This window comes from Paralichthys olivaceus, chromosome 15, assembly GCF_024713975.1.
Source record: "Paralichthys olivaceus isolate ysfri-2021 chromosome 15, ASM2471397v2, whole genome shotgun sequence".
Lineage (NCBI taxonomy): Eukaryota > Metazoa > Chordata > Actinopteri > Pleuronectiformes > Paralichthyidae > Paralichthys > Paralichthys olivaceus.
In genome coordinates this window covers 1,731,245-1,758,231 of record NC_091107.1, presented here as the reverse complement: position 1 = coordinate 1,758,231, position 26,987 = coordinate 1,731,245, and the positions used below count along the sequence as shown (strand labels likewise).

At 43.3% G+C, this 26,987-nt stretch overlaps 2 protein-coding genes across 6 annotated transcripts; one reads left to right on the top strand and one right to left on the bottom strand.

Annotated features, from left to right (window-relative positions):
* The first annotated feature begins 499 nt into the window (after positions 1-499).
* On the top strand, positions 500-23,453 carry arhgef12b (Rho guanine nucleotide exchange factor (GEF) 12b). Of its 4 annotated transcripts, XM_069510090.1 has the most exons (37): positions 598-831; positions 1,029-1,221; positions 8,961-9,052; positions 10,296-10,394; positions 10,480-10,529; positions 11,182-11,239; positions 11,392-11,585; positions 12,508-12,585; positions 12,681-12,722; positions 13,309-13,434; positions 13,565-13,663; positions 13,857-13,967; positions 14,082-14,180; positions 14,270-14,312; positions 14,462-14,567; positions 14,664-14,801; positions 14,883-14,915; positions 15,086-15,200; positions 15,429-15,534; positions 15,741-15,980; positions 16,160-16,310; positions 16,842-17,014; positions 17,100-17,246; positions 17,964-18,049; positions 18,589-18,714; positions 19,200-19,314; positions 19,418-19,518; positions 19,709-19,786; positions 19,890-19,965; positions 20,045-20,212; positions 20,350-20,437; positions 20,519-20,599; positions 20,681-21,090; positions 21,186-21,431; positions 21,519-21,721; positions 21,870-21,942; positions 22,035-23,453. In XM_069510090.1, the coding sequence occupies exons 2-37, from the start codon at positions 1,190-1,192 to the stop codon at positions 22,049-22,051; spliced, it is 4,200 nt and encodes a 1,399-aa protein (XP_069366191.1). In that variant the 5' UTR covers positions 598-831; positions 1,029-1,189; the 3' UTR covers positions 22,052-23,453. The 4 variants fall into 4 exon arrangements, with proteins under 4 accessions (XP_069366192.1, XP_069366191.1, XP_069366193.1 ...); XM_069510091.1 differs by having other exon boundaries at positions 500-1,221; positions 16,845-17,014; XM_069510093.1 differs by lacking the exons at positions 598-831; positions 1,029-1,221 and adding an exon at positions 3,701-3,721.
* Positions 23,454-24,115: 662 nt separating this feature from the next.
* tlcd5b (TLC domain containing 5b) lies at positions 24,116-26,255 on the bottom strand. 2 transcript variants are annotated; one of them, XM_020112075.2, is made up of 3 exons: positions 26,119-26,255; positions 25,313-25,508; positions 24,116-24,789 (listed from the first exon to the last, which is right to left on the bottom strand). In XM_020112075.2, the coding sequence occupies exons 2-3, from the start codon at positions 25,500-25,502 to the stop codon at positions 24,257-24,259; spliced, it is 723 nt and encodes a 240-aa protein (XP_019967634.2). In that variant the 5' UTR covers positions 25,503-25,508; positions 26,119-26,255; the 3' UTR covers positions 24,116-24,256. The 2 variants fall into 2 exon arrangements, with proteins under 2 accessions (XP_019967634.2, XP_069366197.1); XM_069510096.1 differs by having other exon boundaries at positions 25,313-25,601; positions 26,119-26,253.
* Between the last annotated feature and the right edge of the window lie 732 nt (positions 26,256-26,987).

Here is a 26,987-nt window from a genome sequence, read left to right as displayed (position 1 = left end):
TGGAGGCTGCCATGTTTTACAGTACTATGATTATAAAGGTAATGGTTGCCTGTGTATGTACAGCTACACATGATAACTATTCAGTCAGTTTGCCGTACAGTAAAGTAATGTACTTGTACACGAGCATTGGGTTACTCCTCTAATTCAGTGGATAATATTATACTTCTATTTCTATTTTCCTACCGTTTATTTGACAGCTTTACTTGGCACATACAGTAAGTAATAGAAAATATAATCTACACACTTGTGAAATTACTGAATGAAAACGGGCACAAAATATGAACTACTTTTTTTTGCACAAATTCAAATGTATGCAACTGATGATTTAACCTGCAAATACAAATAGATGAGTGCTTCTAAAGCCACCAGCCTGAGAGTTTTGTGATGTACGAGCGGCTCCTGAACGCAACAGGATGGAAGGTGGGTTTTCCTCCTGTTTTTAGTCTTTTAGAGAGAGAGAGAGAGACAGAGAGAGAGAGAGAGAGAGAGACAGAGAGAGAGAGAGAGAGAGAGAGAGACAGAGAGAGAGAGAGCATTTCCTTTTTCCTTTGCATCACACTGAAAAAACCTGAACTCTGCATTAGAAGGTGAATAAAACAAACGAACCTGGAGGAGGATGCTTCAGTAACTCAGATCTGCGGAATAACTCCGGACGACGCGTCCAAAAAAAAAACAAAAAAACAACCAACCGGATAAAGTTCATTTTGGATCCTGCAGCCGGACTTTGACGTAAGTTTCCCTCGGACACCAGGAACCGACGGAGCCTCTTCATGGAGGATTCTCCTGAGGACGAGGAGAGAGTTGTTTGAAAAGTCATTCTGGAGTTCGGAGGTAAATGCGAGGAAACTTTTCCAGATGTGTTTTTCTGAAGCAAACAGCAGCTCACTAATGAAATATACTCACACCCCAAAGAGCAGCACAGCAGTTCTCTTCGTTTCTTGAAGCTTTATATATTTCATTATCGTCCTTATAATAAACTTTTGTCCAACTTCTGCTCCTCTGGGGGTTTTTTTTATTCTAACGAACAGTCCCCGCAGAATAACGGGATTTAAACGTTGTTCCATCGGATGTGAGGACTCGTCGACACCGAGGAGACAGAATGAAGGAGCCGTTCTGATAAATAACAGCAGGATTTTATAGAGAACATGTTATTCGGGTGAAATCCTCGGAAACTCGTCAGAGAAGCCCAATGAGTGTCACACAGTCCACACTCACTGACAGGTAGGTGACACTCGCCAAACTCCTTTACACCTTCTTCGAATTTAAAGTTGTTTTGGTTGTTGGAAAATACATGAAGTGATATAACATGACAGAAGCAAAGCTACCGTATAATTTAGTCTTCTGGTAAATTCGGCATCACTCTGTTCAATATAAACCCCAGGTCTCCACAAGAAAGTGAATCATAGTGATTTAAATTGGTTATAATTGCTGACCCTCCTCATGCTGCGTTGTGGGAGGAGACGATGGCGATAGGAGTTAGTAGAAGTTAGGTTTTAGTAAATGTAAAGGTTTTTGATCCAATTTTTTAAAGCCGAAACAAGCACAAGCCTTTTATATTCCACCTGGGTTCTTAAAGTATTTTCTGTCTGTAATGTTTATCTAGGAAATTCAAGGTAAGTTGAAAATTACACGATTTCTCAGTGGGGTTCTGAAAAGTCTCCTCTAAAAAAAAGTGAACGTGATTTGTTTGTTCTGATCAGTGAACATTTTGATTTAATTGCTGTGTGGATTCTCTGAAGGTTGAGGGATTGTTATGCCCCAGTGTAAACATGTCTATAAGTGTTTAGTGAAACAGGCCTATATTTTCTGAGGACCAGGGAGGATCTATGTTTCACTGCCATCACAGCCACAGTTCATCATCTGTGTCTGTAAACAAGTTGAATCCATGTGTGGCTGACAGTCTTTATAACATGAGGCTGAGCACAGTCAACACAAACTTGAATCTATGATCAAATTAGTCTTGCACCTCTGGATTTTCTTGATACTAACCTGACACACGTTGGCCAGTTTCCCATAAAAAAAAACAACACAAGGTGAAAATATTGTCAAAACGTTCATTCCTGACTTTCTGCTTTTCAGATTTCTATCCCAGGTAACTTGTTTATTTCTACAGTCAGTAATCAGGAGTTTCCTCTGAGGAAACGCCAAAATAAAGGCACACATGACCGCCTCGGAAACTCAAACAAAGTCATTTGAATTTTCGACCTTCACCCTGCAGACAGGAGCGAGCCACTCGCCGGCTTTGCTGCTCTTTAGAACAATTGGCCTCTTCTCTGTAGACCTAGTTTATATTCTTGGTAATGTTTCACAAATTCCACATTAAGGCTGTGAACGGTTTTACAGTGATAAACAACAGAGAGGGACAGTCAGTAGAAATGACTTTATGTGGACCATAAGTGGATGAGCTGGTGGCATCTTTAACATTAAGACTGGGAACACTGGAAATCCACCATCTAAGTGTGTTGATTTGACACAGAAAGGTAATTTCTGTGCGGGGTCATTTTATCCAGATCTGTCAGCGAGTGAAGTCTTTGGTCTCCGTTCAAACACAATGATGTCAAACCTGGCAACCTCACTGTGAAGACAAGACTTCAGGAGGCGGCGTGTGATCCCTGCCTTTAAATGTTGTTTGTCATGAAATGGTTAAATCAAGTGAGTCCCCCTGAAACCACTGAGGGAATATTTTTTATCTTGGTGTAAAGATAAATCAAACCTTACACAGGTTCTTGAATACTGAGCTTCAGAAGTGTTATTAGTTGTATTTCTTAGCGTTGGAGATGGAAACTGCTTTTCCATTGTTTCTTTATTCCAGTGGAACTGAACCCACATGACATGTTTTTATCTTCTCAGCTCCTTTAAAGGCCTGAAGCTATAAAAACAAGACAGAGGAATAGTAATAAATGAAAGAAAGGGTATAAATGGTTCTGTCACGGCTCTATCCCACGATCACTACTGCTCAGACGCCAGACGACGTCAATGGTGCAAGATGGCAGCATTTGTGCAGCGTCTTTATCTTAGTTTCATCTGCTTCACTTTGCATTTAGAAACATTTCTGAACGACTGTTTTACTTGCAAATCATTTTACGTCACTGCTGCTGTTATCTGACCCTTGAGAGAAATCTCTCTTCAGCTCAGAGGAGAAGACAGAACCAAGCTTCACTCTTTTATCTCTCTGGTACTTTCTGGCGTCGCTGCTCTTTTATGACATGTTGAGTTTGTTTCGTTTTTTAAACAACACTCTTGTCTCTTGTCTGTGGATTTTAAAGTTGTTGCCGCAGCCTGGTCTGTAAAAAAAAAAAAAAAAAAAGGGTTCAGTTGCCGGGGCAACATTTGTACCGGCTCCAGAAGTGGGTAGGTCACATCTTGGACGTCGTTCAAGGGTTTCTCAGTGAGAAGAATTCGGTGAGAGCAGTCTGCCTGGTTTCTCCTAACGTTTGTGATATTTTACCGTCAGGATGTGACAACCCCCAGTGTGGGACATGTTCTCCTGTCGGCCTGGACTCAAGGGACGGACTGAAACCTCCATCTTTCCTGAAGAGCACTGTAAATGTCCTGCTGGGCTCACACTGTCTCGAAGGGGCAAAGCAGAGTTCCCTGCAGGACGGGTCGCGGTAGACGGCTTTTAGGCCTTTAAAGGAAAAGTATGGCTCATTACAACCTGGGTTTTATTTTTACTTTGACCGTTGCTTGTATCAGTTCCAGTAACTTTGGACTCTCAAAGGTAATTAATGAGATCTGGGATCTGAGACATTGCTGAAAGTGGGTAAAGAACAAGACGAATGAAAAGAAAAGTCTTAAACTATGAGGACAGTTTGTTTGGAAACAACATGGATGAACTTTGATTTACCTTATTTGTTGTGTGACCACGTGGTTTCTCTGATGGAATGTGTCCCTCCTGCAGACGTATTCTCAGTGATGTCATACATTTACCTCTTTTACACCAAAATTAGCAGGTAGACGCAGTTTGAACTCTGTTTTCCTTCTTTTCAGTGTTCACACATCTTCAAAAAGTCACTTTTCACATGTTCAGCTGAGAGCAACTCTTCAAGAAGAGGCTGTGAAGGTGTTTGCTGTTATTCCCATTTTCATTGAGTCGAGACTAAAGCAGCAGACGCAGGTGCAGATTGAGGCCTTTGCCTGTTTTTCTAGTGCAGATGTGACACATTTTGCTGGAAGTTTGCACCTCCCTCCTTTTTTTGCTATAACGGAGAGTCACACAGATTGAGCTGCGTTTCATTTAGCGTTCTTCTTTTCTTCTTGACCGTCAAAGTGCTTCACAGGACAGATTTCATTCACCCATTGACACACTCAATACAGCTGTAGCTCATCGTCTGTCACTGATCCCACCCTCTCACCTCAGGGTTTACATTTCACAGACTCATGAACTTCGTTTGGTCAAAGTTATGTCAGCCCGGCGCTCAGACCTGTGATGTACAGTAAATGAAGCTGAATGGCTGCAGGCAGTGGACCGGCTCTTTTTACTCTTTGTCAAACAGTTGTGCTGATCTGTGTTTTCCCGCCCGCCTGCTCGCCCACCGACCTCCCTCGCCCCCTCCTCCCCCCCCCTCGCCCCCTCCACCTTGCTGGCGCTCTGACGGGAAGTGGTGACATCACTGTTAAACAATGTCTGTCAGGCCCACCAGGCCACCGGCCCGTCCTCGCTCAGTGACAGTACAGTGCTGCTGGTGACACATCACTGCAGGTGGTTAACGACCAACCAGACAGAGCCACTGTCGTGCTCCTGCGCTCACTGTCGCTCTGAGATCTGGTGTGTTCTTGTGCGTTTTCTGTGTTTTTGCAGGAGACTCGTTAAATGTATGTTAGAAAGCATTGGGGGGGGGGGGGGGGGGTAATCCAATGGCTCTGCTCTCCGGGGCCTGAGATCCTACATGAAGCGACTGTTAATGTTCCTGTTGTTAAAAACAAACAGAACCTACAAAGAGACTGAAAACACCGTCGTACTAAACAGTCATGTGGTGTTTGAGTCTTACGTGTGTTCAGCTACTTGATTAGATAATTCCCGGGAATTCACAAGTTAAATTTGAATTTGGATGTTTGTGGTCCGAGCCAAGAAACATCAGATGCAAACGCACAAAGATTCATTCATGCAACAGACGCGAGAACATTCATTTTAAAACTCTGATAATCAACCAGGGACATTATTGTTTGCTGTGAGGACAAGTCGTGTGAAAGCATCTCACTGAATCTGTTTTCAGACGTGAGGTCTGGAAAATTGGGTTTGAACCTTTTGCTTAGTTTGCTTTTTACAAATGAAGAACGCAGCAGCAGACGCTAGCTCAGCAAATTTAAATCTATATGTATGAAAACCACTTGAAGCTGTGTTTCTTGTATGAAAGGTGATTTACAGATACAGTTTATTACCATTATCTTCCTGCTGTTTTCTCACGTGGATTCACTCAGACATTATCCAGAGTTTTTAGGGGGCTGGCAGGAAAAACTCCACGTTAACTGACTCCGACATTTGCGTTCTCACGTACTGCCCCTCTGGATAGTGTCAGGAGAATATCAGGAGTTCGGTGCTGGTCTGAAAGCAGCTTTAGTTTAGTTTCCACCAACTATTAAAAAGCACATTAGTGAGACACACTGTTGTTGTGTGTGACATGTTCCTTCATCGACACACTCATTGCACTTTAGACTCTGATGCACCAAATGTGTATCCCTCCGCAGCTGAAAGTAGTCCCCATCAAACGTACCAACAGTTTTTATGTATTTGTGACTCGTCTTTAAATATGTAAGTGTCCCACATTGTGCAGGGGAAGTACTAAGTTATTATCAGTTGGTTAAATCATGTTGTATTTTACTTTGTATTAATGTATTCATGATAAACACAGCTCCAGTGTATGTGGACTTTTAGCTTCTCTCCTTCTTGTTGGGCTTTTGTCTCCCGGCCTCTGGAGCTGAGTTCTTTGCTGTTATCTTCCCGGAGGAATTGTCTGGTATTTTTGGCATCTGAGGCCCAAGTGGATCGCTGCATGTTCTCTCTTTCCTTGTTTGATAACCGTGCACGAAGGCAAGTAAAGAAAACTTAAGCAAATTAACCAGAAGACCTGTATCCCAGCACTAATGTATTAAGTAAATGAATAATTCCCTTTTATCACGGGGGCCAGTTAAAGTTTTCACATGGACATGAAGACATTTCCTGTGCATGTGAACTTGTTTGTGAACCTTTGGTGACTCGAGAGTCCTGAACACAACAGAAAATATGCATCAGATCTTAATGAGGCGTTCAGGGACCTTATCTCTGTAATGTTGGAAAAGCTTTCTCACTGTATTCTCAACAGAGACTGGAAGATTTATCAAGTATTATCGCTGACTTCATCTTCTTAAATATATATAAACTTAAGGTTTTGACATTATTGTGTCATGAAGTGGATCTTAAATTGGACTGAACACAAAACCTTGTATCACAATCCATCCTTCATTATTCCACGGACTCTTGTGTGAAGCATCTTGTTTAGTGCGATACAAATAAAGTTATCATTATTATTATTATATCATCGACTGTACATAAAGACGGCCGACATGACCGCTCAGCCAAATCTTCTAGATCGCCCCCTGGTGGCTGCAGTACGGGTCATCAACCCAGCCTCCTCCATGTTGACAGATGGGACATGAACCAAACAAAAACCAAAAAAAATCAAACTACATGTTAATGAATGTTCGTGTTTCTAATATCTTTGTTTTTAATTAGTAATGTGATGATTCGACGGCTGAGACTGACTCGTAATTGGTCGTGTATCGGTGGGAGCTCGGTATCGTGGCTCCACGCCATGATCACTCATGCACAGACTCTAAATTACGTCATCGGTGCAAGACGGCGGTAATATCAGGGATATTTGAGGAAGGAAGTGGAGATGTGTCAGCCATCTTTATTTATAGGCTATGACTCATAGGTATTGCTGTTTATATGTGAGCTGGTAAGTGGCCAGAAGTTTCAGAACGTGTTTGAGTTTTTTCACCGTGCAGCAATAACCACATTATTATTATTGACATATTACTATATAGTTTTATATTTTCAACATTTTCTTTAATCGGTTTAGGACATCTAATCACCAAAATAAAAGTTTACCTCAGATGCCAGAAGCAAATGTCTGTCTATGACGTCGCCAAATCAAGATGCCTTGTCGTTGCAACGCCATATTTGGTGTATTTGACTTGAGAACTCAAAAGTGAACTGATAAAATCTGCTAATTGTTCAATTAGTTTCCCAACAAAGTCATTTTTAGCTCCTGTTTGCCGTTATCGAGTCACGTCACCGAATTTAAAGCCTGGAGATTGTGAGTCTTGCCACAATGCACTGTGGGAGTTATAAACATGTGCTTTTACTTTGCTCAAAGCTGTTGATTCTGTCTATGTGATGATTCAGCTGGTGTTTAGTGCCGATCTAAGCTCTCGCCGTGAGTCACCAAATGGGAAAAATGAATATGACTTTTATTTTGAAGAACCAGGCACCTAAAATAGCTCCTGCAACTCAGCGGCTCTTATTTGTTGAGTCATTCGTGTGGGAAGATTTATCCTCCAGCTGCGGATTCTCTAAAAAGTGAGGAAACGAACTATCTGAAGCTGAAAGATGAATTCTCATTGTCATCCAGCACTTAGCTGCCACCCACTGAGCAGGATGCAGTCTGCCGTTGTCTCGCCGAGTCTTATCAGCTCCTAATCTCCTCCGACCACAGCGAGGAGGCCCCCTCAGTGGGCCCTCCAACCTCAGAGGGGGACAGGTTGTCTCCCTGATACTCTGCTCGACGTGATGTCCCCTTCTCGTCTGTTGTGACAGTTTTGTTGTGTCTCAGAGGGAAGAGTCAGGCTCAGCTGTTTAGTCTGGTCCATATTTTGGATTTGATTTATTTCGTCGTTCCTCTGCATCATGAGGAGTTCGTTCAGGATTGTTCAGACTCTGGGAGCGAAGCTGAAATTTCCCTCTGTCCTCCCTCAAAGACACTCTTGTGCCTCCTCCTTCCTTCCTCCCCCCCCTCCTCCTTCTCTTTCCCAGCCTTCTCCCACATTCAGGAAACTGGAGCGGAGCCAAAAAAACCCTGAGCCTCCGTTTCCGGGAATCTGTCCCACAAAGCCACAGTATAGTAAGTTAGCTCTGACGTGGGAGCCATTGTTAAAAGCCCAGGGCCCCCATTGTCCGAGGGAGGAACAGCAGCACAAACGACACCCCCTCTTGCGGAACATGTTGGAGCTGCTGCGGGGACGGGGGGGGAGGAGGGGGGAGAGGGAACATATTCTATTTATAAATGAACGGCCACCAGAAGGTTACGCTCCCATCTTAAAAACCAAGACGGAGGGTTTACATGGAGCTTGTTGAAGTCTGACTATTGGAACTTTATTCAAACTTTATGATCTCACATTGAGAATATTATTTTTGATGATATAGAGTTCATGGCGGCCTGAAGACCGGCTCTTGACTTTATACTCTGTGTGCTAATGTGTGTATTTATTATGATTTCTAATATGATATCTGTATATTTTGTATTTTGCATCACTTGATTTGTTAAAAATGGATTGTGGGTATTTACACTCTGAAGTTTGAGCAAGAGCCAAATTCACCAAGTTAACTTCTTTTTCTGGACATTTTCATTGATTCCTCTGAGAATAATTCATGAAGCTTGATGAAAGAAATCAGACGTATTTAAAAGATATTCATGTGTTTCAAAAACGTTGCATATTCAAATAAAAGAAATGAATGTAAAAGGTTTCCTTGGCGGAGGTCACCACTGAGGTTAGCTCCTGTCTATATTTTAAAGGGTGTTACAAGTTTTTATTAAACATTTTAATTAAAACTACATTTATCTTCTTTATTTTCCGACTTTTGGAAAAACAAATGGAGACTTTCTTCCCTCTGTAAAAACATCTGACACCAATATGTTGGTAATAAGTTTTTTTCTGTGTGTGTTCTCACGTCGTCCTCACGTTGTCCCTCGTCTCTCTAGGACCCCAAACATTCTCAATAAGGAGCCCGCAGACAAGAAAGCTAAGAATGACAAATCCTCCGTCTCCCTCAAACATGAGTTTGACCCAACAGGTAAGAGACGCACAGATTTAATTCTGTTCTCTGATTTAAGGTTTTATTTCATTGTGTCTTGTGAATTTCTTCGCTTTTTAAATCCATGTTAACATTAATGAGGTTTGTCTCATTGTCCACAGTCTACATTTTTAAATCATTAGTTGTGCCTCAGTCTTTACCGCAGGGGTTGTAGAGGTGGTGTGTATGTTGTTCAGGAACAAGTTGTTAAGGTGGTTCCTTCTTGGGTTGAGGGGTTGACATTAATCCTTCCTGCCCTCTTCTTCACCCTGGAGTCTTGAGGCTCCTTCACGGAGGCCAGAAGACGACCAATTATCCACTCAGATACTTGTTTGAAGAGGGAGAAGAATCTTGATTTCAGGGGCGTGAATGACTCAGCTGAGTTCAGTCGCTGAGTTCAGTCGCTGAGTTCAGTCGCTGAGTTCAGTCTCTGAGTTCAGTCGCTGAGTTCAGTTGCTGAGTTCAGTCGCTGAGTTCCCAGCGTCTCGAGGACCTGGTGGATTTCAGTTGCTGCTGTTGGTTTACGCCTGCCACATGGTCACATGGGATTTTCATGATTTCTTGTGTGTGTGTTAATTGATTGATTGCATTTGTGTTGTGTCGGGGATGAGTGAGCATTATGATTTTATTAAAGGAGACGTTTTTCAGTGTTGCATAAGGTTTTTCTTTGTAAATGTAAAAGTTCTGCAAACTTAAAAGGTAGAGTGAGGAGTGGGCCAGCTGTGTTTCAGGCAGAGGCTGAGAAGAGGAGCTGCAGCAATGGAAGGTTTGAGGACCGATGTGTTTTCTGGACATTAGAGCACGTGAACCTTTTCAAGTGATAACACTAATTAAAACGATGGACCTGAATATCAGCAGAATATGAAATTAAATATATATATATTTGCCAGGGAAGCAGCGTCTTGCTGGTGATTCCAGGTTTCTTGGAAAGAGAACTAGCTGCTGTTTAAAATCTTTTTCTCTGTCTTCACTTGTCATTTCCTGTGTGGAGATATTTGACTCCACCAGCTGACCAGTATTCCAGATGTTCCGTGCCAGAACTTCTTTTTAGGAAGAATCACATAAAAGTCTTCTTAGATTCTTACTTCTGCTAATAATTGTGGTTAATTTAGTGATTTCATATGCGACACGTAAACAAATATTCACCTGTTTTTTTTAACATCATTAAATTTTATGGTTATGAGTCGAAGAAAAACACAAACTCTTATTGTGAAGTTCTTCTTTCCTATCGTGTGTGAGACAGGTCTCGTCCAGCGTTGTGTGATAATCCAGAGAGATGAAAATGGCTTCGGGCTGACGGTGAGCGGAGACAACCCTGTGTTTGTGCAGCTGGTCAAAGAAGGTAAGACACACACACACACACACACACTCTTGTGGAACGTCTCTGACTCTCTCTCTCTCTCTCTCTCTCTCTCTCTCTCTCACAGATGGAGCCGCTATGCGAGCTGGTGTTCAGACCGGAGACCGGATCATTAAGGTGAGTCTGAGTCTGCAAACAGTTCCAACGTGTTCATTAACGAACACAGATCAAACTGTTTACAGCTAAACTCTGTATATTCACTGCTGCTGAACATTCATACGATTCCGCTCTCGGAAGTTTTATATCTTAATAATTATATTGAAAACTAAAGAAGAATATGAACATGCAGAGTAATAGTATTGACTCGTAGTAGTATTCAAGTATTTGAACTGTGTTATTATACCCAGCATGACCATTACAAAATAATATTAATTATGAAATTATAACATTTTAATTAATTCAGTGCAGTATGTTGATGCCTTGGGTGATGAGGTTGTTATAATCTTATACATTTGAAAATGTATTTTATTATCTTTAATCTGTAAGAACTATAGTGATCCACTGTTCCTCGCCCTTTTTAAAATACCTCGACGAGCCACATGGAAGCAATAGGTTTGTTGGAAGTTTTACCATTTTCACAATCCTGCTGCCGAATTTCCTAATGAACTCATTTACCTTTTAAAAATGATTATATGTATTAGTGACTTATTTTTAAATGAAACTCGGTGTAGTTCTGAATCTTTTTACGTGATTTGTTGACCATAACAAACATGTAGAATATCCTGAATGCATCATGTCACAGTCAGTCAACTGAATTTTTTCCTCTCAGGTCAACGGGACCTTAGTCACACATTCAAACCACATTGAGGTTGTAAAGCTGATAAAATGTGAGTATGCACGTTTCTGCATCACACTTGAACAATAAGACTTCATACATCACTTGATACCATTTGTTTGGCTGCTACAGAAATACAATAATAAATACTGAGATTTAATTTCCCCTTTCGTCCCTTTTCGTCCGTCTCCCTCTCTCCGGCAGCGGGTTCCTATGTGGCCCTCACGGTGCTGGGAAGGCCCCCGGGTCTTCCTCAGATCCCCCTGGAGGAGGACGAGAGGGACGAAGAGGCCGAGGTCGGTTCACCCCCGTCTCTCTCGGTGCCTCACTCACCTGTGCTGTCAGCTGAGGAGCCGTGCAGCCCTCAGGAGCACAGCGCCTCCCCTCTGTCTGATGCGGTAAGGAATGCATCAAGAATCTACCATGTTGTAAAAATAATAATAATAAACTTTATTTTTTTATTTTACACTTTTCATGACATAAAATGCAGCTTCACGTGAAAATATAGTTCAAATAAAACCACAGACTTTCTAAAACAACATTTAAAGACAATAAAAGACATAAAAACAATTAAAAGTTGTTAAAGCAATATTTTAAATATTCATTTTCGAAGTTCAGTATTTAAGAAGTGTTGGTGTCAGTGTGACGCTGTGCTGCAGCTTCGCTCTCATTTTGTTTTGCTGGATCTCTACTGGTCTCCACGATGTTATTTTAAACTCTGATAAGCTTCATGATACGAGGAGCTTATCTCGCTGGTTCAGCCCACAGCTCGTTATTTTTCATTAGTCACGTCGTCTCAGTCCATTACTGCCAACTTTACCCAAAATGCACTGTGTCAACAGTTTACCGTCATGGCAATCGTGTCAAACTGAAGACTTGAGTTTCATAAAATCAGGTCTAGAATTTTATTTTAGTTAGTTATTTATTTGTTTGCACCAAGTTAATGCAGATCTTACAATTCAGTAGTTTATTAGAATTAAGTTTTTGTGTGAAAACCTCTGGTGATGAGTTTTCCTTCCTTCTCGTTTCCTGAAGAAAACATTAGTTCTTTAACCTCATAATACTAAGACTTTATTCTCGATTTCTTTTTCTTCATTATGACCCAGTGCTCTGTGTGAAGTCATAATCTGAATTCAATGTGGTGGACATCGCCCCCTTCTTCCTCTTTTGTCTCTCAGTCAGATGTGTATCACTTCTCTCTTTCCATCAGTTCTCATGAAGCAGTCTGAAAACTTTTTCTCACGTTTGTCACAACGTTACAGGAACATTTGTTTTGTCTCCGGCTCAGACTCGGTGTTTCGTCTTTATTTCATTTTGTAGGACGAGAACAAAACCGCGCACGGCCACAAGATCGACAGTTTGCAGAAGATACTGACCAAGCAGCAGCTGGACTTAGAGGTACAGAGTGACACTGATTGTTAATAATTACTTCAGCTCTTGTTCATTTCTTTTTTATTTGTCTTTCCTTGTGCTTCCTCTGGGATGGATGAAAGCTAATGGAGGAGGAGTGTGACGGCGTCATCGACAGTAACTCTGTGAGTGTAATGACAGATCATCATTGTCGCTGTGGTGAACTCATACAGACAGAAGTATTTTCTACTTTTTACTGTACATTTATTTGGGTGGAGGTCTTGTGCCAGTTTTATTTATAATTAAAACTATAATAAGTTGTTTAGGTCATTTATCATTTAGACAAAAAGTTTCCATAAAAGATAAAGATGTGCTTTTTTTTATAAATTGATTTTTTAAATTGATTTAGAAAAATCTGTCACAATTAGAAGACGTATATCTGTGATTGTGTGTAATTTGATGCAGCTTGATTGAACTTAAGGAATCTGTTGGGCCTCGGCAGACGTCTGCACTCTGCTGTTAATTGTATTTCGTAGGAGTGTCCGCCATCTGATTTTTAGATACAACAGGAAGTACAGCTCACACAGACGTCTCAAAAAAACAAATAACCTTTTATCACAGCTTCTATAAATAGAGATGAAACGGTCCTGGTCTGTGGTGATTTCCCAGCATTCAGCACCAGACTAAACAATCAATTTGGCTTAAGTGTTGTGTTGTTCTATCTGCGTGTTGACCTGTATGTGTGTGTGTGTGTGTGTGTGTGTGTGTTAGTTGCACAGCAGTCCCCTCCCAGAGAGTCCTGGCAAAAGAGCGACGCCCTGTCAGAGCCCGGACATCAGCCGGAGAGACGGACTCAACCTCTGCTCGTCGCCTGACGCTGAGGAGAGCACTGACACTGTAAGACAGACACACACACACACACACACACACACACACACACACACACACACACACACTCTCTCTCTTTTTCAGTTTGAAGTGTTAGAGTTTGTGTATCTGTAGTTTTAACCCTAAATCTGTCCCTCAGGACCCCGTTGCCCAGTGCATTGTGGGTAGCCCTCCCTACCCCCTCAACCCGCAGATCATCGGAGCAGAAGACGACTACTTTGACTCTCAGCAAGAGCAGGTGTGTATTTTATGTTTAGAAGCTGCCGGTGGATGAAAACAGAGAAAACTGGAACAAACTAAACGTTCAAGTCAGAGTAACATGAAATAAAAAGTTTGTCCTTTGTGGAGTGATCAGTCTCTCTCTCTCTCTCTCTCTCTCTCTCTCTCTCTCTCTCTCTCTCTCTCTCTCTCTCTCGCTCTCTTTGTTCCAGATTGACGGACAGTGCAGCTGTTTCCAGACCATCGACCTGCTGAAGACTCGGCCGGCTCACCTCGCTGTGTTCCTCCATCATGTTGTCTCCCAGTTTGACCCTGCACCTCTGGTACAACACACACACACACACACACACACACACACACACACACACACACACAGTAAATACATGAAACAAGACTGACAGTGATTTAAAACTCTGTGTGTGTGTTTCCTGTGACAGTTGTGTTACCTCTACGCTGACATGCACAAACAAACCAGCTCCAAAGAAAGTCGACGCATCTTCATGGAGTTCCACACGCTCTTCCTGGACCGATCAGCGGTGAGTTTACTCTCACAGTCTTTTTCTTTCCGCACCGATCAAGTGTCTGGATCCTTGAAAAGTTTGTTTCGTTTTTTTTTTTTTTGCAGAATCTGAAACTACCAGTTCCAGAGACGATTGCAGCCGAACTGGGTATGAAACAATAATCAGATTTCTATAGAATCACAGGCTGATAATCACATTACATCTACATCAACAGGCTAAGCTGATGCTTGATTGAGTTCAAGGGGGCTGTTGACTGAGGTTGACTGTTTCTGGTTTGTGTGTTTGTGTCGGCACAGAGAAGCGGAGGCTGGAGTTAATCCCAGAGGAGCTCTGTAAGCAGTACACGCAGATGTTACAGGACTCGCTGCTGCCGGACCTGCTCAAGAACCTGGACGACTTCAGGTAAAACCTCTCGATAGGAAAATCTCTTACAGTTGACTTCTCAGGAGGCGTCGTCCCCACGTGGTGGAACCTGTGTGTTTGTGTTTGTGTGTGCAGACAGAAGCGCAGTATGGGTCTGACTCTGGCTGAAGACGAACTGTCCAAGCTGGACGTCGACGGAGGAAAAGATCAACAGGGTTTAGAGAAGGAATGTTCCTGTGCCGAACACATCGTCTCCAAGATAGAGGATATCCTGTGAGTGTCTGAGCACGTGTACAAAGATGTGTGAACATTCGGTTGTGTGTCTGTGTGCTGACCTGGAGTTGTGTGTTCCAGGTTGACGTCACACCCGTCAGAGGAGGAGAAGTGGTGAGAGGAGGGAGTTTCTTGTTTTAGTTTCTATTCAGATTTTGTAGGAAGCACCGCGTCGTCAGTTCTTACATGAAATACCTCCAAAGATGACAGGAGTCTCAGTTACGTGAAATGTTTAATGTGCAATGACATAAAATGTTTTGCCTGTGCGTCGTGTCCTGCTGCAGTCAGGCGATGCAGTACGTGATTCTCACCTACATGAAGCACCTCGGGGTGAAAGTGAAGGAGCCTCGCGGACTTGAACATAAACGGGCACGAATCAACTTCCTGCCCAAGATTAAGGTGCGATCGCTTCTTCAGAAACATGCACACGCACAAAGACACGTTCAGTCTGCTGTTTTAATTATCTTTTATATCTATTATCTACTCTACGCAATTTAAAAAGATACGTGTTTGAATTCGATCTTGTTCTTCAATATCACAGACAAATCACACTGTGCTCTGGTTTATTTTTGTCCTGGAATCATTGATCCACCTCAAGTCTAATAACTGTGTCATCCAAACAAACAGAAGAGCATCAAACCTGACAGAGAAGGTGAGGAGAAGGTGAAAAAGCCCAGATTTCCCAGCATCCTCGGTCCTCCCAGACGCCTGAGCAGAGTGGATTCAACGTCAGGTGAAGATGAAACCTGCAGTTTAATGTTCTTTTAAAAATATCACACACACCAGAAGCTCCGATGCACTGCGCCTTGTTTTATTGCAACTGTAATAAACCAGTGAAATCCTGGAGGACAGAGGCAAATATCATATGTAGTGTCTATGAGTGTGTGCATACAGATGTTATCAGTGTGTGTGTGTGTGTGTGTGTGTGTGTGTGTGCAGTGGGTAAAGCTGTGGAGCTGAACAAGCAGCGGTCACCAAAGCAGCTCTCCCAGCCGGTCGTCTTCATCCGCGAGCAGTCCGAATCCCCCGCCTCCAATTCCTCCTCCGGACGGATCCGTGGAAATCAGCTCAGCGAGGGATCGGACGCTGGTCTCCATGTTTCACCTTTCGCTGCATCCCAGAGTCACAGCTCGCCCACCGCTCAGGCCTCAGACGCCAGCGGACAAGACTCCGACTCCAGTAAGAAATCCACATCCGTCCTTCACAAACACACCTCAGGGTTTGAAAATAAAGTAAACTGTGGGAAAACATTTCCAAACTAACGAGACAAACTTCAAAATATTTCCCAGGAACGATGCACAGATACCGTCCTCACTCCTCATCTACCATTGTTCTGATGTTCTCTTTACGTTCTCCAGATCTGTCTCCGTTCCCCGTCCAGCCCAGAGCGGGCGAGGGTCTGCAGAGCGGCGACCAGCAGGACGGCGTCGTCAGTCCCGTCAGCACTCAGTTCGACTTCAGCCCCTCCAACCTGGAGCAGCTGCAGGAGGAAGAGCAGGAGACCTTCAGGTACTTACGGGATTTTCTTGCGTTCGCCCCCCCCCCCCCCCCCCCTCCATGTAGGACACGAGAGAGGGACTAAATGAAGGTGTTCTGGGTAAATATAATTTAATTGACCCATTTTAGAAAACCAACAACGGAAATCAAGAAAGGAAACTACATAAATCTGTCAGTTTACCAGATTATCATTTGAGAACTGTCCTTTAAAAAACCTTTAGATCAACGATTCTGGGATCATATTGATAATATATAAGAACAAGCACGTCACCACAACAGTAAAAGAAATATATATATATATATATATATATATATATATATATATATATATATAACAAAACATCATATTTCAGTAATAATTAAAGTCCTGTACTTCCACTGCAAACACACGTTTTCTGTTATTTAATAATGATTTCAGTTTCAAACAACACGACCAACTTGACAGCGATGGAGGTAACAGCTTGTAACCCCCCCCCATGTTCCCCTTTCTGCTCCTTCATTAATCTTCTTAAAAGCCCCTCTCCCTCTGTCTTGGCTCGCCAGTAGGATGGAGGTTCAGTGTGCGGCGGGGACTTCAGCCGACATCCAGAGCGAGGACGACCAGGGAGGCGAGGCGGAGTGTGAGGAGGACCCTCTGAACTGGCAGGGTCTGGTCAGCAGAGGCGTCCTGGAGAGTCTGACGCCGCAGGAGATCAATCGGCAGGAAGTCATCAACGGTAAAATCAAGAATCACACGTGAAATACGAAGGGGGGGGGGTTCGCGGTACGTTGGCTCACACGTGTTTGTTTGTGCGTCGTCAGAGCTGTTCTACACCGAGCGCGCCCACCTGCGGACGCTGAAGGTGCTGGACTGTGTTTTCTACCAGAGGTTGAACAGAGACAGTGTCCTCCCACCTGAGGACATCAGACACATCTTTATTAACCTGGAGGAGATTATTCAGCTGCACGGTAACACACACACACACACACACATGACTACACGTATCATTGAATTCAACAGGTGTAACTAATATAATGTGTAAAGTTTATAATATATAATATTGACATCACCAACAAGTCGTCAACCCTGGTCGAGGTTTATTATCTGTGTAAATACAGAGAGCAGCTGTTCACACCACACACTGGAAATAAAGATGTTCCACATCACGGCGCCTCAAAAGTGAAGCCTAAGCGTCTCACCCCCTAGTGGCTGGCTGCAGGATGGCTCATAAACCACTGCCTTCTCTCCATGTTAGCAAATGGGACATGCACCATAAAATTTCATGTTGACTGCATTTTCGTCCGAGATTGTTTCTGTCATTTAGGGTCATTAAGTCACACCGATTTCTGTTCACGTGTTGTTTGTTATTTGATTCTATAAAAACTGGCTAAACGTCTTAATTGACGGCTGAGACTGACTCACGATTGGTTGAGCGTCAGTATCTGTGTCGTGGCTCCGTCCCTCGATCGTTACAGAGCAGACTCTGACTCCCACTGACGTCACGAGGTGGCAGCGTGCAGGACGTTTTTATTTTCACTCTACAGTCCCACTAAATGCTGTCGGCTCTTATTCATCTAAAAGTCAGTTGTCATCCTCGAAGTCATTATTAAAACAGCTGGAGAACAAATGAAAGATCCACGACCAGATGTTTGAATCACCTCATTTCTTATCTCTGTGCTTCACAGTTTCCATAACGGAACAGATGACAGCCACCAGGAAGAGGAGTGAGACGTCGGTGATCGGTCAGATCGGAGATGACCTGCTGGCGTGGGTAAGACGAGTTTCTGTTCAAACTCAAATCTCAAACTCAGGCTGCGGTTTAACGATGGCCCACCTCACACATAGAGAGCAACTTAACATCAAGCTGATTACAAAAGGATTTAATAGGCGCTGTGTTTTACAGCAAAGTCCTTTGTCGTGCAAATTAGGATTATCAGATCCTAACAGAAGCTACTCTGATCATCAGAGAGCGGGACAGTGTCTTCAGGAAAATTAGCCTTTTTCAGTATTTCTATTCAGTTGCTTCTTTTGTACGTTGATATTTTTAATATCTGTTATTAGAAGTAAATGCTTTGATGTGTCTGAACAAATTGAGGAAGGTAAAGTCGACTGCTGGGATTCAGAGGGAAAAATAATAATATAATTTATATATGTATTAGTATGAATTCATTCAAAAACTACTGAACGTATTTCATAACGTGAAGTTTGTTCTTACTTGTGTTGATATTGCACCTGAAGTTTTTCACCTGGCTTGCTGAGCTGTTGTTGATCAGATCATGTGAGCGTCGTGTTTACGTGTGTTGGTTCCAGTTCAGCGGTGAGGAAGAGGAGAAGATAAAACAAGCGGTGGGAACGTTCTGCAGTAACCAACCTTCTGCTCTGGAGCTCATCAAGAACAAAAAGAAGAAAGACCAGAGGTTCAACTTATTCATGAAGGTCAGCGCAAAGTTTATTTCTTCATTTATTCTACGAGACAATCGCGGTTTTATTTCAGACACACTGCAGCTGATGACGACTGAATGTGAAGAATTTGAAGCTGTAGAATATATTTTAAATTGGAAATTCATTTTATAACAGTTTGACAAATTAACCCTAAATACAAGGACATAGAGAGAAGATTAATAATGAAATCATGTAATTTTGAGTATTTTACTTCTTTTAACACGTGAATACAAGAGATGAAATAACTAATGTCATCACTAAAACTCTGGTAATAAGAGTCAAACACTAGATTTATGTGTTGAATCAAACTTCTGTAAACTAATTGAATGGCAGTTGTTATTTTGACTGTTTTAAAAAATGCAGTTAATTGATTTTCCCTTTCAGGAATATTTATTTACTCACATAAAAATCATCCTAAATATATATAAGATGTGTCGATCATATCTGATGTTGTATATTTTCCACCTCGTTGTCTCCAGGAAGCCGAGAGACACCGTCTGTGTCGCAGGCTGCAGCTCAAAGACATCATCCCCGTGGAGATGCAGAGACTGACCAAATACCCGCTGCTGCTGGACAACATCGTCAAGTACACAGGTACAGACGTGACGGACAGTCACACGTGTCGCAGAGCGGCTCGCTCACAGAGGAGCATGACGGACGTCTGAGTTCTTTGCTGTGCTTGTTTGTCTTCGCTCAGAGGACGATGAGGAGAGGGAGAAGGTGAAGAAAGCTGGCGAATGTTGTAAAAAGATCCTCAACCACGTCAACCAGGCCGTGAAGGAGGCCGAGAACAAACAGGTACGGACAGGAGGAGACGAGAAAATGTCCACACGACGGCTGATGGAACAGACATGTGCCCCAACATGCTTAGCATCTTCTTTGCTTCTGTCCAGCACTTTGTGTTCAACATGTTTGGTCGTTGGATACGTTCTGAATGTCTGTCGAGGTGAAATAACATCTGAACTTGTTTTACGTTCTGCGTGAACAGAGGCTGGAGGAGTATCAGAGGAGGTTGGACCACTCGTCACTCAAGCAGAGTGAAAACCCCATGATCCTGGAGCTGAAGGTAAGAAACCAGCTGCTGACGCGCCGGACGTTCAGAGAGCAGAAGCTTTTATTCAGCGATGATCTGATGAGGTTTTTCTTTTCATTGTTTTTTATATTGACAGAATCTGGACCTGACCAAGAGGAAGATGGTACACGAGGGACCTCTCTCCTGGAAAGTTAATAAAGACAAGACGATCGGTACATGAACGCACCACGACATGAAAATGTTTTTTTGTTTTTTAAATTCAGTTTTGCATCACCAGTGTTTTACTCGCAGAGCTCTACACCATTCTGCTGGAGGACATTTTGGTTTTACTGCAGAAACAGGACGAGCGTCTGATCCTCAAGTTCCACGGGAAGAATCCGGCGAGCGCTGCTGACACCAAGAACGTCTTCAGCCCCATCATCAAACTCAGCAATGTACTGGTTCGTCCAGTGGCGACTGGTGAGAGCTGATAGATCACATCAACTATTCTGTGAAAGTTTGGCTCGGGGAGTCTTGGGTGTTATTTCTAGTCTTTACATGCAAAACTAAGATTTGTACCTAACATGTGATAAGTGAGAGTTATTTGTTCTCCTCAGACAACAAGTCGTTCTTCGTGCTGTCCATGTCGGATAACGGCGCTCAGATCTACGAGCTGATGGCTCAGACCGTGTCCGATCAGAGAATGTGAGTCTTTCACCACAAACACGACGACGTCACGTCTGTTCTCTTTAGTCTCATCCTGCCGTGTCGCCTCTGTTCCCTCAGGTGGCAGTGTCTGATCACACAGTGCGCTGAGGCCATGAAGAACAAACCTCCCCACAGCGACTCAGCTCCGGCTCAGACTGAGTGAGTCTGATGACGCCCAGAGTTTATTGTTCGGTTTAATCATGTCTCTGATTCTAATGTGGGTGAGTGTGTGTTTTCTAGTGCCGAGCGTGATGCCATTGAGATCATCAACCGTGGGATGAACAGGCAAAGCAAAGAGTCGAACGGGACGGCGAGCTCAGGCAAATCATGTTTCTATATTCAAGCTCCAGCGGCGAGTATCGGCCCCTTCAATGGTTTGAAATCAGAGGATGAGGAGGAGGAGCTGACTGCAGCTGACAGACAGGAGGAAGAGGAGGAGGAGCTGACTGCAGCTGACAGACAGGAGGAAGAGGAGGAGGAGGATGAAGAGCTGGACGAAGCAGATCTAGAGGCCTTCCTGGACGGACAGCTGGTCGACAGACTGCCCTTCCTGCAGCAAGAAGGGTCCCGTCAGGGAATCGCTGTTGAAAACCAAGAGCACGACGAGTTCTGCGTTTCCTCGTCCAAAGCTGAAGACGCTCTCAGAACCCGTAAGTTCCACATTAAAGGGTCAGTTCGCCCAGTCAGTATGTAGACGTGCAGATATGTGGAAATCCCGTAACAACACGTTTCTTCCCTGTTCTAGTGGCGGTGCTGAAGCAGGCTCTCTTCAACCACATGCTGAGCAGGGAGGCCGAGGAGGAGAAAGAGGAGACGGAGGAGTTAAAGCTCACTGGGGCCCCTGGGTGTCAGCAGAGTGACTCCCCGCCTGGGAGTCATCAGGGGCCGTCTGCCGCGGGTGATGAGAGCCAGGCACCTCCAGGTTTACTGACGGACGACTCACAGCTCCCGTCTGAACACGCAGGCCTGACGGAGACGACTGAACGCAACGGTGACGGAGTTTTTCTGTCCTGATCTTTGCCCGTTATACATTTATTCATCCATTTTATTTAATCACTCCTCCTGCGTCTCCTTCCAGGTGGTTCGGTGGTTCTGGACTTCAGCGCGTGCTCCGAGGAGAGCAGCACTGACGACGACGTGGGATTAGAAGGCGACCTGGGGATCGACATGAGGAAACTGCTGTCGTCCTCCTCCTCGCAGACAGGGGGCGGTGGACCGAACCTCAGCAGGCAGCTCATGACCCACCTGCGCCTCCTACAGGCCGACCTGATGCACCTGAAGGTACCGCACGGTTTCTTTTCTTCAGTGGATTCAACAAACAAACAGAAAAGGATCAAATTAGAAACTTGTGAGAAAAGTTATGAAAAGATAAATCCTCGAAGGGAATTCGTTATTTCAAAGTGTTTGTGTTGTGATGACGTGTTTCCAGGAGGTGGAGCTGAAATACAACGAGCTGCGGCAAACACACAGTGACATCACTACTGACTCGGACGACAACAACGGTGAGTTTCCTCTTCTCTCTGGAACCGTTGACTGATTTTCATCCACATTCAGTATTTGTCACTTCAACGTCTGTGTCTCTGATCTTTTTCAGACGGGACTCAGGGATGACGGACTCGTCTCCCCCCTCGTTGTCGTAGGAGCCGAGTTCACGTTCCTCCATGATCGCTTTCCTGTGGATCTCCAACCTGAGTCGCTCCATAACGGAGGATTCACGTCTCTGCTCCCACTTCAGGCACATATGACGATCAGTGGATTTCTGTCATCATCACTGATCCACTATAAACTCCTTAAACCAGCGGGAGCAGGTTTTGCTCTGAGACTTTGGATTTAGCCGAGGACGGTTCACTCACTTTCTGCTAATATAATACTCAACTTCGTAAACGATCTTTAAACACTGGATGCACGAAAAGGAAAAGTCGAGGGTGTGAAGTCGCACGGATATCGACATCAGAGGAGAATTTAAAAACGAGAAGAGAGACGTGAAGACTCTGACAGAACGATTCTCTGAGGACGGAAGTAAACGTGTTGAGGCCTCGGAGCACTGCTGTATGTAAATGTCTGTAATAAGAGATGAGCTGAACCTCACGCTACATGTATGTTTAAAACACACACTGCCTATTTTATACACACTTCAATATCGTCAGTTCATGGAACACGTTCATCCCCAAACTTCTCCACGAGTGTTTCACATGTTCTGTTTTTAGCTTTGCTGTGTATCAGAATTGGAATTGAGGAGCTGGAGTTGGACTTTTTGCTGCTGCTTGTTGCGGAAATGTAATTTTATTTAGAAGAACTTTCCACTAATGGATGTTTATTCAGACACGTTACCGTCAGTTATCAGCGAGGGGTTTAATGTTGCCTTCAAAAAAAAGAGGAAATGTTAATGTTTGTTCATTTGAATGTGTCTCCCACTGTGGCCGCTCTTCATGATGCATTCAAATCTCCTCGTCACAGTTTTACAAAGGAGGATAATGACCAAAATTCCGAACTATTCCTGCACCTGAGTGGAATAATTGTCCCACTAGATGTTATACTAACTGTGTTTACCGGTCGTCTTATTAGTTTGGTTGCTTGAGCAAATGACGTACTAATACAACGTGGATTAGCCTCAGACTTTAAAGTGCCTGATTTGAATCTTCCCATAGCACTTGAATGTAGCATTATATGGAAAAAAAACTAATAACGATGTTAAAATCAAACATCACGAAATAAATAAACGACACAGAGAGACGATTAAAAAAAAACCTGACAGAGAAACAGAAACTGCTTCACACGTTTGTGTTTCAAAGATTCTCTGCAGGAAACGAGGTGCAGTCGTCAAACGCTTCACTTTCATGGTGCGACTGAAAAGTCCAACATTCACTGGCCACTACACTGCATGGAGTGTCTGACAAAATGTAAAAAAGTTTTTAAAAAAAAGACGATACTAACCTAAAGAGTATATGTAAACAAAAAGGATTGTAATGAACAGTTTTTAATGTAAAATATAATGTACATTTATGATATCAAATGTTTTGTGTCATTTCTTAAGACAATGCACTCACGAAAAAACAAACTACTTAAAACAACAAAGTTCTCACGCAGCGTTTATTTGTCGTATTCATGGTCTGCTGTCTTTTGGAGAAAACAACATGTGACTATGGAATTTACAGTTGTAGAAAAAAGTCACACGTGTGCATCAGTTAATTTAAAGTCTGAGAAAAAATGCTTTAGTTGAAAACAGCCAATATGATGTAAAACACAAAACAAAATAATCCTGTAGGTTTATCTCTGCTTCAAGATCTTATATGAAACATAAAAATATTCATTGTGGGTTAAAATAAACTACAGCACCAAAGTTACATTAAGAGAAATGTAGATTCGGCCTCTGGAGAAGTGTTTCCCAACATAAACAATAATTAGCCTAAAAATCTGATTGAAAAACAAACGTGAATAGAAAATGGTGAACTAGGTTTTTTAATTTAACGATTAATTATGATGATTATTCATTCCTTCAGTGTTGTGTTACATTTTAAGAGTTAAGGACGCTCTGCTAGAGGGAACAAGAGTCACATCTCATCCGGGTTGAACTTTATGGAAGTCATAAATAAATCACTTTTAAATTATTAACTTTCCTCTGTTCAAACATCTGCAGTGATGTGGTGGAGACCAGGATCCGCCTGTTCAAGACACTGAGTCCCTGACTCCAAAAGTTGTTCTAGTTTATAAAGTCCAGTCCAGTTCGTGATAACTGATCATCAAGTTTATATTTAGTTTATATTAACTTTATAGCACCAGTGTTTCAGATACAGCTCACACATTTTGAAGAGTCCTTCAGTCCGAGTGTCCGTCCACTTTGTGGATTTCTTTGAGCTTGTGATTCTCGTTCCACCGTTTGTACTTGACTCTGCTCTTCTTGTAGCCAAATCTGGCAATGTCCACCATGAACACCCAGGCCAGTGCGTACATGGCCACGCCGCCCAGCTTCATCACCAGTGAGGTCCTGGGGGACGTGAGCTCGCAGTAGAACATCACCGTGCCGACCCCCACGCGCACGGTGGCGAACAGTAAAATGAAGAGCAGGTCCACGGCGTCTCCCAGCAGGCTGTCGTACAGGCCCAGCCGCCGGAGGAACCAGCGGGTCTGCAGCAGGGGATTGGTGATCTCGCTGCCGAAGACCACGCCGCAGGTTTCGCAGGCCGACACCCCCATGAGCAGAGCCAGCAGGATGCCCAGGATGCTGGCGGCGTGGTGGGCCAGCATGAGGGGGCCCTCTGTGCCGTAGCACACGCACCAGCCGATGTCGAAGAAGAAGTAGCCGAGGCAAACGGACAGGGTGAGGATCTGGAGCTCGGTGTTCTCCGTCCCTGGAGCAGAAAGGAACAAAGCAGAGAGTAAATGTTCGAGGGCCCCACATCCAACCTCCGCCACCGTCTCCTGCACATCACACACACACGTTCTCCAGTCTTCAACCAGACCTCGACAATAACGAAGCTCCATAATTTCAACTGTCGTCTTTGTGCAGTATTGAAGGATCTTGAAGAAAAATCAGACACGAGGAACTAACGACGTTTGAAAAGATTCACATGAGTAGAAATAAGGATTATGATGCAGGATTCTTTGAGTCCATTCACTCAGGAATCAGCCCAACGATTAAATGTCACTGTGACTCCTGAAGTTTACTTTAAATAAAATCTCCCTGAACTTTAAAATGTTTGAATAAGAGTCAGAGCAGCCAGGGGCCTCACAGCAGCCAGGGGCCTCACAGCAGCCAGGGGCCTCACAGCAGCCAGGGGCCTCACAGCAGCCAGGGGCCTCACAGCAGCCAGGGGCCTCACAGCTTCGCTGAATATAAACTGTGTGTGTGTGCGTCTGCTTCATTCCACTGACCCGCGTGTGTGAAGGGCCAGGGTCCATCTATGAAGACCACGTAGGCCGTCAGCAGCACGATGACGACCCCGTGAGACAAAGTGACCAGACGACAGTTCCACTCGGGCCCCCGCTCAGCGAAGGTGCAGCAGAACAACAGGTAGAGACACAACCAGCCAATCAGGCTGCAGGTCACCTCCAGCACTGCCATGGCGTCCTGCGAGGAAACGATGGAGCCGGTTTGAATTTGATTTGTTGTCTTCATGTCTTCACAGTGGATTTTATTTAGAAATCAACAGAGGTCATATTGCTGCGTCAGCATAAAGAACAATTAGCAGCTTGGTTTATATTTTTGAGTTGCACCGGGTTGTTTTGACCCAATGTTCGTGTTCTTTCACCCAAACTTAACATCTGATATTTCAATATTTGACCCAGAATCAAACACAAGTTCAACATTTACCCTGAAACTATTTCTGTGAGAGAAAATGTGACATTCAAACCTTCAAACTTTATTTAAAACCCACCTGTTAAGCATTTACAAGCTGCAAACATGTTATTAATATTAAAAGTCAACTACAAATCAAAGTGAAAGTTAAATTACAGAGTTGTAATAAAGTGTAAGACGATCAGAAACAGTCAGTTTAAAAGGTTATTTCACTCATGAGTATATTTATATAGTTTTATATGTAAATGACACTGATTTGTTGCTTTAGTTGTTTTCTGTTCTCATGGTTAATTCATCCACATTTATTCAGTTCTGCTCCCAGTGACTTTAAAACTGTGACACTTTAAAATACGTAACGTTCAGGAACTCATCAGTGTTTTACCTCAACGCCTCCTCGTCTCAGTCCCCCGACGATCAAAACCAGCCTCCATCACTGTCTGTTCCATTAGAGGCAGAAAAAAGAAACTCCATCAAAGTGTCGGAGCACGTTTAAAACGACCACATGTTCAGAGATGACAGGATACGTTAGACTGTCAGTGGATCCTGATTCCCTCCCTCCCCCCGGATCTCAGCCCTGATCCTCTTAAAGGATTACTGTCTCCACTTCTCTGTGGATACCTGCTTTTAGACGGGACGGATGATACCAGGCTGTGTCACAATAAAGTAAAACTAAAGTTAGATCAGATACGTCCTCATGTCCTCATGTCCTCGTGTCTCTGCACTGACAAGTACAACTCCTCCTTTTGACTGGTTTCAGATAATAGTTAATAAATAAACCTCATCAAGGTACCACTCTACTCTACACAGACACAATGAACAGAAAGAACATTGTTCATAAAAAGAACAGCAGCTAAAACAAGAGAACGGTCTTTGGTTCATTAAACAGAGGAGAATAAAAGGACACGTGACAATAAAACACAACTTACGTCAAACATGAATACAATCTGTTTCAAGAAGACTTTTTTAAAAGACGCTGTCTGATCAGAAAGATGATACAGCAGATGCAAAGTGCTGTACAGAGGAAAACAAAGTTCAAACCAGATTAAAAAGTTAAATGCACATTAAAAGACAATAACAACATTGAAGGAATGAATCATTCACACCTGCAGTCTTCTGCGAACACGACTCTGTGTGGACGTGAAACCTGATTCCAGTTAAACTGATTTATTATCATGTAAATGTAAAAGTGTCCTCGAGAGAGAGAGTTTCCTCTAACTGCCTGAATCATGCAAATGTTTTTTTTATGCATAA

Coding starts and splice junctions, on each gene's coding strand:
- arhgef12b (XM_069510090.1), top strand. CDS start 1,190: ATGAGTGTCACACAGTCCACACTCACTGACAG. Junction 15,981..16,159: donor CGGACAAGACTCCGACTCCA/GTAAGAAATCCA, acceptor TACGTTCTCCAG/ATCTGTCTCCGTTCCCCGTC. Junction 17,247..17,963: donor GGAGATTATTCAGCTGCACG/GTAACACACACA, acceptor TGTGCTTCACAG/TTTCCATAACGGAACAGATG.
- tlcd5b (XM_069510096.1), bottom strand. CDS start 25,556: ATGAAGACAACAAATCAAATTCAAACCGGCTCCATCGTTTCCTCGCAG. Junction 24,790..25,312: donor CTGGCCCTTCACACACGCGG/GTCAGTGGAATG, acceptor TTTCTGCTCCAG/GGACGGAGAACACCGAGCTC.